The 21,140-nt window shown below is 42.9% G+C and overlaps 1 protein-coding gene across 5 annotated transcripts in view; it reads right to left on the bottom strand.

Moving 5' to 3' along the window:
• Nucleotides 1-21,140, bottom strand: part of RAI14 (retinoic acid induced 14) — a 171,880-nt gene that overhangs the window by 78,475 nt on the left and 72,265 nt on the right. For 2 of the 5 annotated variants that reach the window (XM_037798789.1, XM_037798793.1), the window contains exons 1-2: nt 1,098-1,257; nt 823-953 (exon numbers count right to left, since the gene is read on the bottom strand). In XM_037798789.1, the coding sequence (XP_037654717.1) occupies nt 823-953; nt 1,098-1,151 (185 nt within the window). In that variant the 5' untranslated portion in view covers nt 1,152-1,257. Of the gene's footprint in view, nt 1-822; nt 954-1,097; nt 1,259-21,140 lie in introns of those variants that run through there. The other 3 variants (XM_037798790.1, XM_037798791.1, XM_037798792.1) reach the window with 3 other exon arrangements.

The following is a 21,140-nucleotide window of genomic DNA, read 5'->3' as shown; positions in this document are numbered from 1 at the left end:
GGGATGAGCCCCAGCTGCCCATAGCAGTAACTTGTCCAGTAACACCCTGTGGAGGCTTTCTTCCCTTCTCGTGCTTCTGGGGATCACCAACCAGAAGCTACCTACATTCAAATCCCAGTCTTAGCATTTCATTTTATAGTCATCACTACTATGGATAAACAATATTATCCCCAGTTTACAGTGACGAAACTGAAGTTCAAGGATCACATGGCTTATAGCTGGTAGAATCTACAGTAGAAGTCCATTTGGCTCCAAAGTCAGTGATTTCTCTACAATACCACCATGCATATCTTTACTGAATACACACACACATAATCACAGGCAGAGTTCTAATTGTGGCTGGCAGGAACACCACGTATGACAAATCATAAAGCAAAACTCATACTATTTGTATAATTATGAATGTATTTTAAGAGGAGTACTAAAATAACTAACAACATAAATAGTAAGGTCTGAAGGTTATAAAAAAAAATTGCTCTTTCTCTTCTATGCTGTGTCTAGTCTGGTAAACAGTTTATTTTCTGTCTACCTATTGGCTGCAATCTTGGTGCTATTTGTTCTCTGGTGAAATCTTTGACTGCATCTGGGAACAAAAGTAGCAATTCAAGGTAAAGCCCAATGTGTAATTTGGAACTTGAAGAGAAAGGAATAGATTAAAATATCCTCTTACATATTTTAACGTGTGGAGGAGGAATGGGCAATAATTTCACAAGGTTCCCATAAAGGCATTTGTGAAATCCCCCTGTGGATCCTAAGAATTTTAAAGAATGCTCTTTGAAAACCCAGAACTGGCCTGTTTATAAACCAGTGTTTTCAGCTTACGCAGTCTTGCCCTCGCTGTCTTGCTTGGTAGCACTGGCCCCCTTCTTGCCCAGCAGCGAGGCCACCTTCTCAGCATCTCCATTCTCCACGGCCTGCAGCAGGCGGTCATCGTTCTTGTTCCACTCATTGGTCTATGGAGCAAAGGAAAGACAGAGAGCAAATGAAAAGCAGTGGCCAGGTCCAGACGGTATGACAGGACGTCAGTCCTCCCAGCTCCCCAGCCTCCCACTGCTCCAGTCAAAACCTGACCCCCAAATGGGTAACTTTAAAAACACCTTCCCCTTCACCATTGAGACACCCAAGAAGGCCGGTTTCCCAAATGAAAACATCAACAGTTCAATGAAATAACAGCTAGTCACCAAACTCTGAGACAGCCACTTCTTTTAACTAAGGTTGGGAAGATGAAGCAACTTAAAAAGACCTCAAGTCCAGTTTACATATTAGCTTATTTCTAGCCCAACTTGACAGCTCAGAACTTTGGCCTTGGACACAGTCCACAGAGTGCTCTGTACACTGTTACAGAACCAAACAGCCCAGCAGTGCAAGGTTACCTGAGGTTTTGTATACACATAATTCTCCGCCTGCTTTTATTGCCATGATTTCTGGCCTGTTTACCAGGCCCTGAGTTTGAGCTATATACTGATTTTAAGTAGTTGTCCAGGCTACTGACTCAACAAAACATCTGCCAGAAACAAAACTTCTTCCTGAGCAAGCTAGTAAACATTAAACAGCTTTGAGCAGAGACTTTACCACCGTCAACCCCCACACCCTAAAGAATGGCTCCACAAATCACAGGAACACAAAAGCTCTCACATGCACAAAAACTAGTTTTTACTCTCACAAGAGAAAGAATTCATCTCTCTATAAGAGCAAATTGTCCATGAGTACATGACTAAGAAGTTTTGAATGTGAAAAGGCAGTGGTGAGCCACTGAAGGTTTTGGATCAGAGGAATGAGTGTTTTAGGAAGTCATCTGGTGCTGTATATGGTAAATAGGATTAATGAAGGGAGAAAATATACCGGGGCACATCAAAGCTCCTGGGTCACTTTGCAAGCCCTTCCTGACATCCTCCTTTGAAGGAGGCCCCAAAGACTAAGCCTAATTTCTGGCCACATTTAGCTGACATCATCTACCCAGAAGAGACTCCTCTTCCCTCTACAAAGCGTTCCACAGACAGGTATCCCGACTCTCCCCTGAAGATGAGAACCCCCAGGGGTTTCATATTAAAGGTTTTACCAAGGACAGAAAAGGCACTGAAGATTTAAAAGCTAAAAAGAGGGAATTTTGTAGGATTATAGCCTTCCACGGTCCCAGAAGTAGAATCCCAATCTATCTGCAGTGATGGAACTTGGAAATGTAACATAGGACTCTACTTTCTCACTGAGAGGGGTGAGTCCTTCAAATATCTCAGCTGCCCCTCCAACTGCAGCCATAGGCAGGGCCTCAGAGAAAGCCCACAGGCCATCAAAACACTCAGTAGATAGGTCCGTGGTTCAGGTAAGGAACCTGCATCCCTGACTGGGCTATGTGCATTTCTCAGGACTCCTTTCTCTTCCATGTCCATCACTGGGTGTAAGAACTGAGCAAGAATCAGGTAGGTTTGAAGGAGAAACAGCCATTTGTCCTCTATGCTGCGTGAACGTGAAATCCAGAACTCTAAACAAGACACCCACACTTCTCAAACTAGACACCCACACTTCTCTGTGCTTAATTTCCCGAGGCTTTGGACTGGATGACCCCTATGATGTCTCTAAACCTCCAAATGGCCAGAAAATTCCCCAAACCAAATTTTGCTGGAGCAGTTCTGTCCAATAATGAAAATCCTCTGTATCAGTGTTATCCACTACTGTAGCCATTAGGCCTGCAATTCACAATCAAAGGTGATTTTGTAACCCCCACCCCAGGGGACATTTGGCAATCTCTGGAGACATTCTTGATTGTTAATACTTGGCAGGGGGGGGCCACTAATATCAAAGAGATGGAGGCCAGGGTTGCTGCTAAACATCCTACAATGGACAGGACGGCCCCCCAGCACCACCCCAAGTGAAACAAAGAATGATCCAGCCTAAAATATCAAGGGCTGAGGTTAGGAACTCTGAATGAGCTACATGTGGCTACTGAATACTGGAAAAGTGCTAGTGGTGACTTGATAGTAGAATTTTTAACTCCAATTTTAGACTTCAACTGCTAATAGCTATTGGTCACCAAGTAGAACAATGTAGATCTCCATGGCGACTCTCTAAATATTTTTAACAAAGTAAGAATGAGCATGGGCCAATGTCATCCACATTCCTCCTACAACAATAAATTTACTCACAAAGAAGACTTCAGGTTTTCTCTTCAATTATAAGTCAAGCTTCCTAATGAAGGGGAACACTATAAATATACAGCTCCTGGCACAAGCATTTGTAAGTGGAACAGGAAACTTGACTTAAAAACAGCCACCACCACCAAATTAAATTGCAGCTTATTTCCCCCAGACTGCATTTTACAAGCAAAAGAAAAAAAAGAAGAAAAAAAAAAAAAAAAAACTTAATTGAAGTACACTTAGGACCACTGATTCATATCTACATTATCCCAAAAGGCAAAAGTATACTGTGCTTTAAGATACTTCTCAGACACTTCACTGACCAAATTAAAACTGGATTGGGAAGATCAAAGGGGGACTAAATCTTCGAGAACTCAGTTGCAAGTACTTAAGCAAAGAGAAAGCCCAGCCCCATGAAAGGATTTTCTTCCTAAACTCTTGAGCAGAGAAAAATCTGATTGCAGGGGTTCCCTAAAATTAGTTACACATAGAGCTCCAGGGAGTTCAGTGTCAATAGGATAGAGCAAGAAAGACCTCCTCTCACATGTGCTTTGGAGGACAAGGTCAACGGCACACTCCTTGAGGTCTTCAGTACAGGCCAGAAGTTACTTTTCTCTTGGAGCAGATGCGGTGAAGAGAGCACACAAATATTTAATAAGTAATCTACAACACCATTCAACAGGTATGCGCTGCAGGTGGGGCTGATGGCAAGCAGCAAGAGGGACAAGGATGGGTGCTGTACATCTTGGAAGCATTCAACTTTGAGCCAAAAGAGCAGTTCAAAACAAACTGGCAAGGTGTGTGTAGGGGCAAACATGAAGAAGGAAGTGCAGGGAGAAAGCACCGCCAGTTGGGAAGGGAGGTATTGGACCCTTAAAATTCTCTCAAGGATGCTAAAGGGTGGAGGCCAAGAACGGTCCCAATTAGACCTCTGATCCAGGAATCCAAATTCTGAACAGTGATTGGATCTTCCAAGGTGCAACGTCATTACTCAGACAGTGTTGGCCAGAGCTAGCAGGGAGCTGATGGTAATGCAGCCATCTTCTCTGGTCCTGGGCCATGCCACTATTTATACTAGTTATAAGCTCTGGTATGCACAACTGACCATACCACTCTTTCCAGGAACACGGTTTTCAAGGGACCTTCCCCTTCCTCTCCTGAACCTGCCCACGGAGATTTTCCCTCTTCTTCCCTCTATGAGGAGCCTATCAGGTGCTGTATTCTACACTGAAAATTCCATAGCCAACCGCAAGATGAAACAAAACAGATGTTTAATAAACACTTCTAACAGCATTGCTCTTGAGAATCCAGATGCAAATTCCTCTCTCCAACCCCAATCTCTGAGTGGTACTAATTGAAATCAAATGTAAACAACAACAACAACAAAAATCTAATACTGTCATCTTGTTCATTCTACTGTCCAAAGGTAGGTTTGGTCAGAAGAACAGGTGAAGTTTAAAATTTTGCATAACATCCCAAAGTAATTCCTTCATACTCCAGTATTATGGAAGGTTTCCAGACAGATACCCCATCCCATTAAAGATATCACCTTTTACCATATCCCAGGAAAGCTGTCTCCTCTAATGAGCTCCTCCCTAGTGCAATCTTAGCTCTGCCTCCACACTGGGCTCCTGTTCCCCTTAGAATGGTGTTGTCAGCTTATTAGTGGGTTAGATCCAACATTTAAAGAAAAGAAATTGAAAAAAAAAAAAAAAAATGCATCACAATAGTAAGGGTAAATGTTTTAGGAAACTTTTGTTTGTTACACATGTGTCTATACTGGGTGGTGTAAAATATATTTCTTACTGGGAGATCACAATACAAAAACTGGAAGCCACTGCTTTAGAATGCTCTTTCATCCCATCCACCTAAGATAAGGCTTTCTTTGAAAGCCTAGTTCAAGGCTGGCAAGCTCTCTCAAGCCTTTCCTGGTGCCCTCCCTCTGCTTCTCCACTCCATCACATCCCGTGGGGCCCACCTACTCATCTTAGCTGCAGCCCACAGTCTAGAACACTGCTTGTCAGATTTGGGAGAGGGGAAAGGAAGAGATAAAGCTTGGATGAGGTACAACGATCTTCTTCAGGTGCCTGTACACAGTACTGTACCTGAATGATGTCAGCTGCTTTTCAAGTTACTATTCTGATTTTCTTTCATATCTCAGGGTCACAAAGCCCTAAAGAGTGGAGCTTAGGATTCCAGGTGGAAGCCCTGATCTCACTGTACGCTGCCCTGTTTATGATGGACTTTTCCCATTTATCAGAACTGCGGTGAGTTCTAACCTGAATGACAGTGTCTGCACACATCTAAGGAATCCTCACATGCTGAGACAAGAGCTGACATCTCCTCCCAGCTTCCCGCTCCCCCAGCCACAGAGGCAGGCCCTGATGTTTCTCCCGGTGGCCAGGACTGGTCATGTCCACCCTGGAAGTGTCCCCTTCTCCCCCATGAGCTGCTCCCACAGCCAATTAAGAAGGAAGCATTGAGGGACTTCAGCCCTGGGCTGAAAACCCCATTCTCAGCTCAAGAGAGCTTCTAGTCCACCTATTACTCAGATGCGTTCCCTGATTTTTGTCGTCTACCCACCTCAAGTGACCCAAAATTGCTGTGGTCGTGGTAGAGAGACAGAAAGCTCTAGACCTAGGCCTCAGGACCCCTCTAGTCTTAATTTGGGTACTAATCAGCTGTATGGCCTTGACTAGGTCCCAGAACATCCCTGGGCCTTACACTGTAAAATGAGAAGTTTGGAGCAAGGAGCGTTGTAAGGCCTCTTCTTGCGCTGAATAGTGTAGTGAAGGGTCATACTTCCCTGCAAAGGACCACGCCAGCAGCTCTAAGCCCTGACATCTTAAAAATGCCAATGTCCGAGCCCCACCTCAGGCCAACTCTGGAAGGTGGGCCCAGCCATTTTCCAGAGCTCCATTTCTGTGTCTCCCACAGGGCCTTGCATAAAGTGGGGGGCGATAGGTATTTGCCAATAGAATGTAAGTACTTCCTGGGAGTACTCCCCTCTGGCAACCTTTCCCCACCAGCCCCTTCGTCCAGAGGCCAGAAACATCCTGTGGGTTACCTCCTCTGGCACTGGTCTGAGCCCCAGTGACAACTCTTGCCAATCTCTGGAGCCAAAAAGGGCCAGGCCAGCCTGGGTTTTCTCCAGCTATCCTCACCTGCTCTCCTACCCGAGCACTCTCAGGCCCTCCAGGAGGTGAACTGCAGCATTGCTGCTTCTCCCAGACCTACCACCCCTAAGCACGCAGACCTCATCACAGGCACCGAAGGGTCAAGAGCCAACAACTGCAGGCAAACAGCTGGAAGCCAACAAGCAACAAATAGGCAATGCGCAATGTTACGATCTAAGGTGCAAGGCTGATCTGAATGTGGAAAAGAGTAAGTTCTTGCCTTGTGAAGTGGGAGATTCACAGATCTTAAGATCTAGCGTTTCCATTGCTGGGTATATTCCCTCAGTGGAAATGGACACGTGCACCGCAGGAGTCAGATGTGAGAACGTTTATAGCAGCACTGCTCATAATAGGCAAAAATTACAAATAACCCAAATATCCAAAGACAGGAGATGGATAAATTGCAATTTGTCAAGCAATGGGATACCACACAGAGATGAAAATGACAAAACTGCAACACGTGCAACAATGTAGATGGATCTGAAAAACCACATTGGTGAAAGAAACAAGATACAAAAGAACACAATAGTATGATTGCATATATATAAAGATCAAAGCAAGAGAAGTGGAACCATATTATTTACGTAGATGGTAAAACTATAAAGAAAAGCAAGGACCAGGTTACCATAAGTCAGGATAGGGATTAAGGCTGAGGGCGTGATGTTTGATCAGGAAGGGACACCTGGAATACTTTGGGGACATGTATTTTCTGACTTGGTTAGTGGTTTTTAAATTTGGTTTTTAAACTGTTTTGTGCACGTTTCTTTAATGTGTTTTATTTCACACACACACACACACACACACACACACACACATACAGTTTAGAAAGAAGTCTTTGGTTCAACTTCTAGTCAAGTCAAAACTGGGCAAACTCTCTCTCTAAGCCAACTTGGCAGGTGGACTTCCTGCCTTTCCCGCTATGTGGAACATGACTCCCAGGGGTGTAAATCTCCCTGGCAACGTGAGAAATGGGACATGGCTTCGTGAGCGCCTCACAGTGGCCTCACACCATTTCCACACTGACCAAGACCAACCAAATACTTAGGCACTTAATGTAACTCCAGAATATATCAACCCAGATAATAAAATATCTTAACCATTTCATGCTTTGGTCTGTTTGTTTTGGGTCCTTCTTGGTACCGTCAGTGAAAAAAATGCAACAAATCATCAGCCAACATCATAAACACGCAAACACCTTTGGGAGGCAAAATCCTGCTTTGCTTTTAGCAGTCTGCTAAATGGAGCCATCTCACTTCTCGGGGAGCTTCCTGCCAAAGCAGTTAGAGATGCCCACTGTGGCTGGAAAGGAGGGGGGCACACAGACACAGAGGTCTTTCTTGCCCTCACTGAACATTTTTAAAAAATCAGTGCTGCATACGTCTGCCTTTTCTCCAAACTTGAATTGTGTTTTGAAAGGGCCGCTCAGACACAGATGGTGAATTACTGCAAGGAGTTTTGAGGAGAAATTCTCTTATCAAAAGTGGGCAGGCTCCCTCATGAAATGTATTCCTGCAAAGGAGACACTAAGCCTACTTATAATTGTGCCTAAGAGTCACCCCCAGAGAACATCTTTTGTTGCTCAGACGTGGCCTATCTCTTTAAGCCCACGTGGCAGGTAAACTCACTGCCCTCCCCACTACATGGGACATGACTCCCAGGGATGTAAATCTCCCTGGCATCGTGGAACGTGACTCCCGGGGATGAACCTGGACCTTGCATCGTGGGATCAAGAACGCCTTCTTGACCAAAAGGGGAAAAAGAAATGAAGCAAAATAAAGTTTCAGTGGCTGAGAGATCTCAGAATCGAGAAGTCATTCTGGAGGTTATTCTTATGTGTAATATAGATATCTGTTTTTAGCTTTTAGTGTATTGGAATAGCCAGAGGAAATAACTGAAACTGTTGAACTGCAACCCAGTAGCCTTGATTCTTAAAGATGATTGTATAAACTGCATAGCTTACATGGTGTGGCTGTGATTGTGAAAATACTGCAACTGACACTCCTTTTATCCAATGTATGGACAGATGAGTAGAAAAATGGGGACAAAAATTGAATGAATAATGGGGGGGGTGGAATATTCTGGTTGTTCTTTTTTACTTGTGTTTTTATTCTTATTTTTATTTTGGGGAGAGTAATGAAAATGTTCAAAAATGGATTGTAGAGATGAAAGCACAGCTATGTGATGGTACAATTGATTGTACACAGTGGATGATTGTAGGGCATGTGAATATATCTCAATAAAACGCCATTTAAAAAAAAAAAAACTGGGCCAAGTATCTTTGGATGATTTGCATGGTCACCTGTGGTTTCCTCATCTCTATAATGAAGGTGGTGTGGTGCTGTACTCTGGTTCTTAGTCTTCGGAGACCTTATAAATCCCCCTTGAGAATCAGATAAAGTGATGGACTTTCCTCGGAGTAACACACGTACACACGACAACTTGCTTACAATTTCAGAGGATTCTCCACCTTAAACCCGAACCCCAGCCCATCCATAAACCCAGTGTCCGGTGTAGAAAAAAAAAAAGACAGGCTTCAGAGATAAGTACTTTTGAGCTGAAATTGCAGCGGATGGCTGTGAACAGATCATCAGTACTTCTGAGACTCCATTTCCTTATCTGTAAATTGGGGGAAATCTTACCTACTTACCAATTATTCTGAGAAAAAGGTGTAATATATATAAAGGCTGGGGCCTGGCCTCATCAGCTCCCAAATAATAGTGGCTATTATTATTATTGAATTAGATGATCTGCACTGTTTCTTCTTGAATAAATTTCTACGAATCTTAATATTTACAATTTAGGATCGACAGTTCATTACCCTTTCAGAGGTAGATAACACCTCAATGCAAATTTAAATCTGCAAGTTTTCTACTACACTCCCTAAAAATCACATTTAAAGGACTCTAGAGAAATATTCACAGACATGAAATGAGCTATGCTATTGAATATGCCTTACTTTTCCAGGAGACTGTTTAAACAGACGCAATTTCAACAGAGCACGAGGCCCCATTGCACGTTCGGGAAGCCATATGTTACATTCCAGAGACATGTGTAATGTGTCAGCTATGAGGGCGGCATGTGGGAAAGGTGGACCATACACTCAATGCAGGCTCCAAACATTTCTGCTAATATATCACCAATGAGATTTTCAATGGCTGGCCTGTAAGCTTCCTAATGAAACAAAACATTTCCAAATGACACCCACTGGCTTAAGAGTCTTGCCTGGCCTCTTGAAAGCCTTGCCTGCCCCCATCTAGGACAGCAGGCACCAGGTCAGCTGTGCAATGCTCGCTGGGGCCTTGGCAACGGGCAATATCCACCCTTGGCCAGACCTTCTTTTATTTTGGTTTAATCACTGGAAATTGAAAAAACCAGTGGAAAACCAGTGGTCACAGACATCTGGCTAGTGGGCAGGTTTGAGTTTCGTACTGTAATAATCCAGGGACACAGAGCAATCTGGGAAGAGAAAGAGCTCCTTTGACTTGCTTTAGGAAAGATGCTAAAGCTCTAACCACAGCAAATTAAAAGAGTTCCTGTTTTGTTGATCTACTTGAGCAACCATCTGCAGGAGTCTAATTGAGAGATTATCTTTGGAAAAGTTACATTTCTCTCTCCAGCTCACAGAGGCCAGAATTTTTTGCCAATATAATCAGCAAGGCTGAGATGAAGCTAGACAAAGTAGACTGTTTTTACTGGAAGGTTTCAAAGTCATACCAGTTAGAAAAAAATAATGCATACCTCCATCATGTTAAGGCAAAGTACAACAAATAGGCAAACTGCAGATACTATTTTCCCGTTAACTGCATACCAAGTGCTTATTAGGTGCAAAGTAATAGCTAAGGTTCTATAGAAGTTACAAAGATAAGTGAGACATAATCCCTGTTACTCATTCATTCAACAAATACTCACTGAGAGCATTCTGCATGGTCAGCACAGTCTTTACTGAATTTTCTGTATAGTTGCAGAGATAAAACACAGTCACATGAAAAATGTGCCAACAATACAAAACAGAGTATTAGAGGTGGTAAAGGGAGTGAAATGCAGACTGAGCATAACGGAAGGGAAAGACAACTTTCAGCCATCCAGGCAGAGAAGGCTTCTTGACAGGATCACAAACTGGCCTTTGCAATGGACACAACAATTGAAAAATGCAAGATATATTAGTGGACAGCATAAAGAGCAAGTCGATCCAAGGACGGCCTTACAAGACTGTCCTCTTTTGTGTTTACGGAAAACCCCTAACATTACAAATACATCATGACATAAACATTTGACCATTCTCCCAATTTTAACAAGCCCAGTAGTTTCATAAAGACCTTTCTATAGAGTGTCCAGTTACTTCAGACCAATACATAAGTCCAAGCAAGTTTCCTGTTGCTGTGCATGTTTATCTCAGATTATTCGGCACATATAGGCTTCACTGTCTCTGCTATTCACACTGAAATCAGGTGCTTCTGACGTACAAACAGACGGTCCGTTACCTCCCTCTAACTGACCCATGTCAGTGAAACCTGAGGTCTTTTAGACATAAACGTTGAAAGCTGGGTCACAGACATAATATGTATGTGGGAATTCTGTGGATAAAAAACTTGTAAACTCTGCTTCTGCTTCAGCATGCAAATAGGCAGAAGACTGCCTTTGTCTAAACTCCTACCGAAGACGAAGGGAATGTCTTGCTTTGCTATGCTATGTTCTTGCAAGCAGTACATTCCAGTCCCAAGGCCAGGATTATCTGTTGTCTACTTGCCTGTCGAACTTTGTGTCACAAAGGTCAAAACTTTCTGCCTCCCCTCCTGCCTCCCTGAACAGCCTTGAGTGCCAGCACATCTCCCTACCCCGAAAATCTCAACAAAAATCGAGATGAGAATTGCTGGGGAGGACACTCTCCCTTGAGTTGTTCTCACTCTCGCCTCTCTTGACTTTTGTCTCAAGTAATTCATTACGTCACCGTGGTTACTGTTGGACAGCAAACCACATATATAATTATAAACTCCTCCATCTAGAAACAGGCCGGTCCCTCTGCACCACCCACTTCACAAGCTCCTTCTCCTCACTGCATCCCTCCCCACCCTCCCAGCCTTCCATGGCCACCTGGGACTGGGTTAGCACTCCATGTTAGACCCTCCCTTGCTCCTCTTCCAAAGCCTTTAGCACGGTTGTAATTAAATAGTTCTTCCAGAGTAACTTCCAAGGTCTTTCTGCCGCCACTGGCCTGGAAGTCCCAGGGAAAGGACAGCCTCTGTCTTGCTCACCACTGAACCCTGCCCCTTGCACACAGCCAAACAGATGGCAAGGGCTCAAGTCAGAGCTGTTTATTGATCATCTTTGTCTTCCTTCTACTGCAGGAGCCATACTCATTAACCCTTTTGGCACCAACTTCTTTGTCTCAGTCTACAAACATACTAGAGGTCTCCATCCTACCAAATTCCTTCTTTCACTATGTTGACCAAGGTTAAAACTAAAGACCATGAAACATAAGGGAAAAACATGATCTCATGACAACAGAGATAAGTCTGGGAATAAATCAAGCCAACCTGAACCTTCAGGGAGAAAGATGGTGCCATCCAATTCAATTAGGTTCAACCACTCATTTAGTTAGTATCCACTAAAGATCAGGTACTGTGCTAAGTCTTAGGGATATAATTATGGATATGCCAAAATATATAAAGAAATCCTACAACTCAACAATAAAAAGACAAACAACCCAATTTAAAAAAAAGACAGAAACAGACATTTTTCTGAAGAGGAAATACAGATGGCTAAAAAGCACAAGAAAATATACTTAGCTTCACTAGCTATTAAGGAAATGCAAATCAAAACCACAGTGAGATATCATCTCACACCTATTAGACTGGCCACTATTAAACAAATAGGGAACTGCAACTGTTAGAGAGGATGTGGAGAAATTGGAACACTTATTCACTGCTGTGGAAATGTAAAATGGTACAGCCACTGTGGAGGATGGTTTCATGGTTCCTCAGGAAGCTAAGTATAGAGGTACCTTACAACTAGCAGTCCCACTACTCAGGATACACCCAGAAGATCTGAAAGCAGAGACACAAACAGACATTTGCACAGTGATATTCATAGTGGCATTATTCACAATTACCAAACGATGGAAACAACCCATGTGTCCACAACAGACGAATGGATCAACAAAATATGGTATATCTATACTATGGAGTATTATTCAGTGGTAAGAAGGAATGAAGTCCTGAAGTGACAACATGGATGAACCTTGACGACATCATGTTAAGTGAAACAAGTCAGACACAAAAGGACAAACATTGTATGATCTCACTGATGTGAAATAATTATAATATGTAAACTCATAGACATAAAATATAGAACATAGTTTACCAGGATATAGAATGAGGCTAAAGAATGGGGAACAGTTGCTTAATATATGCAGAATGTTTAACTAGGTTGAACTTAAACATTTGGAAATGGACAGAGGTGACGGCAGCATGTTATTGTGAGAAGAACTAACAGTGCTGAATGGTGTGTGAATGTGGTGGAAAGGGGAATTTTAGAGTCATGTATGTCACCAGAAGGAAAGTCAAAGGGTAAAACATGAGAATATGTAACACAGTGACTCTTATGGTGAACAATGCCCGTGATTAACTGTAGAAAAATTTAAAAGTTCTTTAAGAACTAACACAAATGTATGACACTATTAGAAGTTAATAATAGAGGGGTTTATGGGGGGGAAATGTACGTATTGCAAACTATGGACTATAGTTAACATAATATTTTAATACTCTTTCCTCAACAGTAACAAATGCACTATGCCAATAATATGGGTCAATAATAGGGGGGTGTTCTGGTTTGCTAATGCTGCTGGAATACAAAACACCAGAGATGGATTGACTTTTATAAAAGGGGTTTATTTGGCTACATAGTTACAGTCTTAAGGCCATAAAGTGTCCAAGGTAACACATCAGCAATCGGGTACCTTCACTGGAGGATGGCCAATGGTGTCCAGAAAACCTCTATTAGCTGGGAAGGCATGTGGCTGGCGTCTGCTCCAAGTTCTGGTTTCAAAATGGCTTTCTCCCAGGACGTTCGTCCCTAGGCTGCAGTTCCTCAAAAATGTCACTCTTAGTTGCACTTGGGGTATTTGTCCTCTCTCAGCTTCTCCGGAGCAAGAGTGCTTTCAACAGCCGTCTTCAAACTTTCTCTCATCTGCAGCTCCCGTGATTTCTTCAAAGTGTCCCTTTTGTCTGTAGCTCCTCTTCAAAACATCACTCACAGCTGCACTGAGTTCCCTCTGCCTGTCAGCTCATTTAAATAGCTCCACTGATCAAGGCCCACCCTGAATGGGTGGGGCCATGCCTCCATGAGAATATCTAATCAGAGTCATCACCCACAGCTGGGTGGGGCACATCTCCAAAGAAACACTCAAAGAAATCTAATCAACACTGATAACATCTGCCCACACAAGATTACATCAAAGATAATGGCATTTGGGGGACATAATACATTCAAACTGGCACAGGGGGCTAATGGGTATGGGAGGATTTTGGTTTTATTTTTATTTTTATATCTTTTCTGGAGAAATGAAAATGTTCTAAAATTGATCATAGGGTTGGTTGTATACAGAACTATGCAATGCTACTGTGAGCCAGTGATTGTATACTTCAGATGGGTTGTACGGTATGTGAATATATCTCAATAGAACTGCATTAAAAAATAATAAAATAAAAAAATACCAAAAAAAAGAGAGGTGAACATGAAATAATCTTGGCCTTTAAGGAGCTCACAGACTTGAGGACAGAAACTCATCCAAATAAATAGTTATATCAGGATTTACCAGTGCTAGGCCAGTGTTATCACTAAGTCCTGTGAAAGCTCAGAGATGATGCTATTACCACTAGGAACTGTCCTACATTACAATTTAATCTCCGCAATAACCCTGTGAGGTAGGTACTATTACCAGCCATTTTATAAATGAAAAAACTGCAGCAAGAAATATGTGTCATGTTACACAATTTACAAAATTGCAAGCCCTGGTGGCCTAATTTCAGAGTTTAACTTTTAGTTACAGGTATTCTTCAAGTTTTCTCTTCTCTTCTCATTCCACACCTGTGGTTCCTAACCTTTCCCTGGTTATTCATTCTCTCCTTCATTGTTCCTAGATTCTGATTAAGCATTTGTAATGCAATTAGCAGCTAACACCCACTGCCCAAGCAGAACCAGAGACAAAGACTTGGGTGTAGGTAGTTTACTCAGGAGGTGGTCCCAGGAAGCAGGAATGAAGGAATAGGAAGACTGAGGCAGGAAAAGAGGAACAGCCAATGGAAAGGTGTGTTATTGTGGATGCAGCTACAAGCAGCTGGGGAATAAATCCCCTGACCTTCCAGAAGTCTAGAAGGCCTCCATGAATTGTCTGAAGGGCAGTGTGCTGGAGCACTTGTAGGTCCCAACACCTATTGGTTGAGGAAGTCCTGGAGAACTAACTGCCCTGCTCCTCAAGGCTGTGCTTGGGCCGAGAGCTTCTTTGGCTCTGGAGCAGGCCCTAGCGCAGCACACAGAGAAAGCCTGCTGTGGCCGTATGAGGCAGACCCAATGTCCGGCACACCTGAATGCAGGAGCGGACCGAGATATGAAACATGCAGCATCTGCTACATGCATCTCTTTCCTAATGAACTCTAAGGTTCTAAATGGCAGGTTTTTTCATCCCCAGTGAACATCAGGGGCTAGTGCATCATAGTTGTTCAATAAATATGTTTTAAATGGAAGCTTTGAATCCCATGCTAAGACTTGCACTGAATTTTGTAGACAACATAGAATCAGAAATGTGGGGACAGGTTGCAGCAAGGGTCACCAAAGCAGCAGCAGCTGCTACAGGTGACAGACTGAGAAGCAAGGAAACTGAGGCTGAGCATAGTTGATTCACTCGAGAGAAAGGGAAAGCAGGTCAACTGAAAGAAAAACGAAGGAAGGACCTTTCTAGGACGCATAAGATTTAAGTGCATTCAGAGATTATGGCAAGCAAGAGAGTCAGCTGAGGGTGGAAGGATAATGAAAAATAAAAGGGAGAGTGTGTGGATAACTGATAAAAGGGTCTGGGAGAAGGCAGAACAGAGGATTCAAGTCAGGCAGAAGGCTGATCTCTTAAGTTAGGGTCGTGTTCTGCCTCTGAGACAGTAAGGAGGAAGATGTGGTGGGTATAGAGGAATTTGTTTTATGGCTTCTGTTTTCTTGGGAATATAGGAAGTAAAGTAACCAGGGTCAGTGATGGGCTAAGAAGCTTTTAGAAAAATGGTAACATTCCCAATAGCTCCTGAGGGGAATGAGAAAGGAAACCCACTTGAAAGGAGCAAAGGGGTTTTCAAGCAACCCTGCAGGTCCAGCTGAGAGAAGAAATTATAACTCCACAAAGAAAACAAAGAAACCATTGGATAGTGCCATGTGATTTTCCACTGGACGCAATGAGTAGAACAGGAGAGCAAGGGGTGGTTGCTTTGATCCACAACAGGAGACAAGAAGGACAGGCAAAGAGAGATTCCACGATCAAGAGGACTGGAGGTACCGTGAGAGGGTATGTGAAATGACTGTGACATCAGGGATGGGTAAGGACAAGGACAAGGTCTAGGGCACCGCCTGATAGATCAGAGGCAGCCTGTTGGGTGTGCCATTTATTTGCATGTTAAATTTACCAAGATGAAGCCAAGAGATGGCAGAGAGAAAAACTGGGGAGCTAAAACCCTGGAAAAATAACAGGGAACAACCTAGAGAGCTCTAAAAGACCATGAGAACGAGATGAGGGTGCCCAGCTGTTGGCTGTCCACAGGGAAGGGAGAGATGGGGGCTGTAGAGCAAGTAGGTCCAGCCATGTGAAGAAATGACTTATTGCAATTTGCTGAGTCCCCATAACGTGTTAGTTTCTACTTGGTGCCAAAAAGAACTGATCTCATTTAAGTCATCGTAAGCACTCCATGAAGGAGGGAATGGTATCCTCATTTTACTGATGAAGAAACTCAGGCTCATACAGTTTAAGAATCTTGTCCAAAGTTACAAAGCTGGAAAGTGGAAGAGTTGGGGTTTGAACTCCATTGCACGGAGTGTCCATCACAGTGAGGAAGGCTTCCAAAAAGGCACGCTGATTTGAACAGAACCCCAGGTCAGGGCATGGAGGGCTGTTTGGAACAGAGGGACAGACTTCAGCCTGACAGTAAAAAGGCTGGAAGCTCTGAGCTCTTCTAAGTCTCTTTTAAAACAGAAACCACACCTAGAGCAAACTCAATATTAGAGAGGATATTTGTAGTTCTACAAAAGGAATTAAGGCCTGATTATTTTATAACAAATGTTCACAATAAGATCTCTTTGAATACCAAGCTCTTATAAAAAATTTATATATATAAATGGGATTTGATTTATTCAAAGAAATATTCATCGCTTAAAGGAAGATACACATGTGTAAGAGTGACTATGTCAAAGCCTGAACCAGGCTTTCCTTGCACATAGACAGGAAACTTGGAGACATGACTGGCTATACTCCAAGAACACAACAAAAGCATGTGTGACATGTATTTGAGTAGTCAGCAATCACAAACTCATGAGCTTTGCTCTTCACCCAAGTGGTACAATATAGATTCTACATGTAGTATCCAGATGTCGATTTGCATCCACAAAGCCTGCTTAGTGCATTTTAAGTCTCCTGCTAAATGCTCAGAATAGAGGAGGATCAGGCTGGACACCTGCCCTTGTCAGGCCCAGACATCATGCCTCATAGATGTTAAATGATGACCAAAGGACAAAATAACTAAAAAATTGACAAGCCATTGAAAAGGCCCTTGAAGTCACAAGTTCTATGTGTAATCTGATTGCTCTGTTTTTTCTTCTACTTACCCTGTGCCTGAACACACACACACACACACACACACACACACACAAACACACACACACACACCCTTCTGGACACCATGCAAGGTGAGAGCAGGGATCCTCTATGGGTTAGGCACAGATCCCAGGCCCTGGGTATCTCAGCTGTATGTGACTTGTTTTGTTATTTGGGGATTAAGAAAAGGAGTGGGGACCCCAAGGTTAGGGTAGGAGGCCAGGGCAGCTTCCAATACTTGGTGTCCCCTAACCCTAACCACATGAAACGCATACTCATAAGTGACCCCTGAAGACAGAGTTGCTGAACGAGCTCAAAATGGCCCCCAGAGACATGATCCCAGGGATGAGCCTGGACCAGCATCCGGGGATTGAGAAAATCTTCTTGACGAAACGGGGATGCAAAATGAAACAAAATAAAGTTTCAATGGCTGAGAGATCTCAAATGGAATCAAGAAGTCAATCAGGAGGGCATTCTTATGTGCTATACAGATAACTCTTTTTTAGTGCACTGGAATAGCTAGAAGGAAAATACCTGAAACTGTCAAACTGTAACCCAGTAGCCTTCTTCTTGAAGACGACTGTGTAGCTTACATGATGGAACTATGTAGCTTACACGATGTGACTGTGTGATTGTGGAAACCTTGTGGCTCACACTCCTTTGATCCAGTGTATGGACAGATGAGTAGAAAAATAGGGACAAAGATTAAATGAAAAATAGGGTGGGATGGGGGAATGGAATGTTTGGGGTGTTCTTTTTTACTCTTACTTTTATTCTTCCTTTTTTTTTTTTTGGAGTAAGGAAAATGTTTAAAAATTGATTGTGGTGATGAATGCACGATAAGATGGTACTATGAACAACTGATTATACACCATGGATGACTGTATGGTATGTGAATATATCTCAATAAAACTGAATTTTTTTAAAAAAAATGGCCCCCAGAGCACTCCATCCCTCCTAACTGCTGTCAACTGCATCTTCTCCAGAAACCACACACTGCAATGATTTCTTTCCTGTGTTTTCCCAGAAAATCACTAGATGGTGTCTTCTGTGCAGATATTAAACCCGTGAACCCACAGTAAAGTGACTGTGTATAATGTTTAGCTCAAGGCTGGTGGGACTGTCAAATTTTTAAAAATCTACTTCTCTGTGTTTTAAAAATGTTCTAAAGGACACAGATAAATTTTAAAGATTTAAAAAAAAAATTAAATGACTGTTTTAACCCAACATTTCCCAAAGAGCATGGCTGCCCATGAGAATCACTTAAGTGGCTTTAAAAAAAAATACGAACGCTAACCGTTAAAAACTCCCTGTGTGATTCTACTGTCAGCCAGAATTACTCTCCCTTGATAACAACGAAGATGACAAATTACTCTGATATTAACCACATCTATATTTGTTAAAATGCTGAACTAGAATAGGGGTAAGTAAATAGGAGCATTCACACTTCTCAGCACATACAGACAGTGCCAACAGGAGACAGAGATGTCCCAGAGAGGAAAGGGCCCGGACCAAGCACCGAGCACCCACTCTTCAGTCGAGCTCCTTGTCTTGTTTCCTTGGCCTTAGTTAGTGGTGAGGTCACGCCAGCTGGAGACCTTGGCATCATCTGCCCTCCCTCCACCTCCCCAGCCAATTAGTCGTCAATTACTGTAGATGCTGCCTCCCAGGTTTCCCTGCATTGGCCCGTTTTCCACTCCTCAGCCAATGCCTTTATTCAATCCAGCTCAATTCAACACTTCCGTGGTCCCTACTTTTGCCAGGCATCATCAGACACTTGAAGCCTTCTCTTCGTCAAGCTCCCGGGACAGACTGACATATATAGATACTCGTAGACCCACGGTTCTTATACTGATCAGTTTTCATCTGGGATATTTCAAGAGCCTCTTAAACGGCTTTTCTAGCTTCATTTGCTCCCTTCTCTCCTCCCAAGCCAGCTTCCCTGGCAGTTCAATATTGTTGCCTACTGCTCTGGCTCACTTTCCCACACCAAACCACCCAAGGCTGCCCATGGCCAACAAGAGATCCCCATGCTCTTCAGCCTCCCTTTCAAGGCCTTTCCTAATCCAGTTTCAAACCTTAACTCCCACTATGCCCAGCTCTCCCTCCAGCCCCTGCTATACCCCCAGATGCTTTGCTCTGGCCAAGCTGCACCACTCACTTCCCAATATACATCTCGGGCTCTGTCTTTGCTCGTGCAAATCTTCCTCTAACTCATTCACCACCTGTTAGTACTTGTCTCTCAGAGTCTGATCCCCTGCCTGCCCTCTTCCTTAAATACCTGCTGCTGATTTCCTCCTCTATTACTGCCTCTGCCCCGAAGGCTAGGTACAACTGAGGCTCGGGGGTCAGCCAAGCAGAGGTTCAATAATTCTCTGTCACTTACTAGCTTATAACTCTGGCAAGTCATCCAATCTTTTCAAGCGCCATACCCCTCATGTGTAAAATGAGGATATTAATAGTACTGTACCTATACCTCAAGGATTATTGTGACAATTAAGTGAGGTTATGGGTATGAAATGCTTTAGCACATGGGCAGAGCTCAGCTTCCATACTGTTGCTTCTCTTACCGGACTGAGCTACCTCAAATTCCTTTCAGAAACAGGGTTTATACTTAATAGAATCAAATTAATTGTATATGCTTTGTAGCCTCTCCTGTGTTTTTCCCTCCCCTTCCTCTACCTCCTCCCTCTTCCTTTAATGCTTTTGCCTGTTTCCCACCCTTGCTGAGGTGATGGTGCTGTGGGTTGCCTATTCACTAGCCATTCCCCTCTTCCTTCTCCTTTGTGGGTAGAGCCCAGCACCCAAACTAAGGGCTGTAAGACGTAGATAGGTCTCAGGCTCCATGCTGCTGGGTGTGCCCCTGACTGACATGTGGAGATTGACCCATACCTTCTTGCTTGTCTCTAGACAAAAGGTTGTGAGGACTGAAGCCACAGCAGCCATTTTGTGATCATGAGGCAACATGCCAAAGGACAAAAGCCAACATACTGAGGGTGACCAAGAAGGATGGAAAGAGCCTGGGTCCTTAACGGCATCCTTGAGCTGCTCCAAACCTGAACCTACCCCCATCTAGATGTGCTGTTATCCAAGGTCATAACATTGCCTATTATTTAAAGTGACTTTTAGTAGAGTATTTTGTGCCTAGTAGCCAATTAGTCTTTGCATTTTTCTTTGCTCTTCTACATTATAATGACTCCAATAATGCATTGCAACTTCTCAAATAATTCTCATTTCTCCCTTTTATCTTGCCATCTTTCTGCCAACAAAGCGTAAAGTTGTTCCCTCCTTGCCTTTCAAACAAAGCTTTAGAATGGTATTTAAGATACATGGTTTTCTGACTTCATGTCTTCTTACAGAAAGGTCATATTGCTTAGAGCTTAAGAGCTTGGATCCTGAAGCCATACTGCCTGGGTTTGCAGGTTTAAATCCCGGATCTACAACTTACTAGCTATGGAACCCTGGAGAAGTTCTCTAACTGCGTTTGTCTCAGTTTCCTCAACTACAGTATAGGAGATAACAGCCCATTTTAACCAACATATTTGACATCCCAAATAGATTGTTTGTAAATGGCAGAAACCTTCATATTCTTCCATAATGTCCCTCCTGGTAGATATCTGGATGTTCTGAATGAATCAATACTTTAAAATAAAATAGTCACTCTCCAGCTTGGAGGGATTCTTCTAGTGCTGCAACTCATTATTACCATCCTGAATTTCTATATATGCTGCAATCAGGTATGAAGACCTCAAAAAAGAGAAAGTGAGTTTCTTAAATAATTAGAATGCCACACACACACATAAAGAAGCACATTGTCTAATGTATCAGAGGTTAATTTTAAATAGTTTGAATATTAATATATTTGAGGCAGGAGACATCACTGATTACTATAACAAACTTATAGTTCTCAAGAAAAGGCTTATATGTTACAGCCTTTCTACCCTCTAATAATAAACTCCAATATCTTACCCACAAGGAAAAAAAAAATCT

This window comes from Choloepus didactylus, chromosome 11 (assembly GCF_015220235.1).
Source record: "Choloepus didactylus isolate mChoDid1 chromosome 11, mChoDid1.pri, whole genome shotgun sequence".
In the NCBI taxonomy this organism is placed as follows: domain Eukaryota; kingdom Metazoa; phylum Chordata; class Mammalia; order Pilosa; family Megalonychidae; genus Choloepus; species Choloepus didactylus.
The sequence above is the reverse complement of the archived record's forward strand: the minus strand, read 5'-3'. Positions and strand labels throughout refer to the sequence as shown.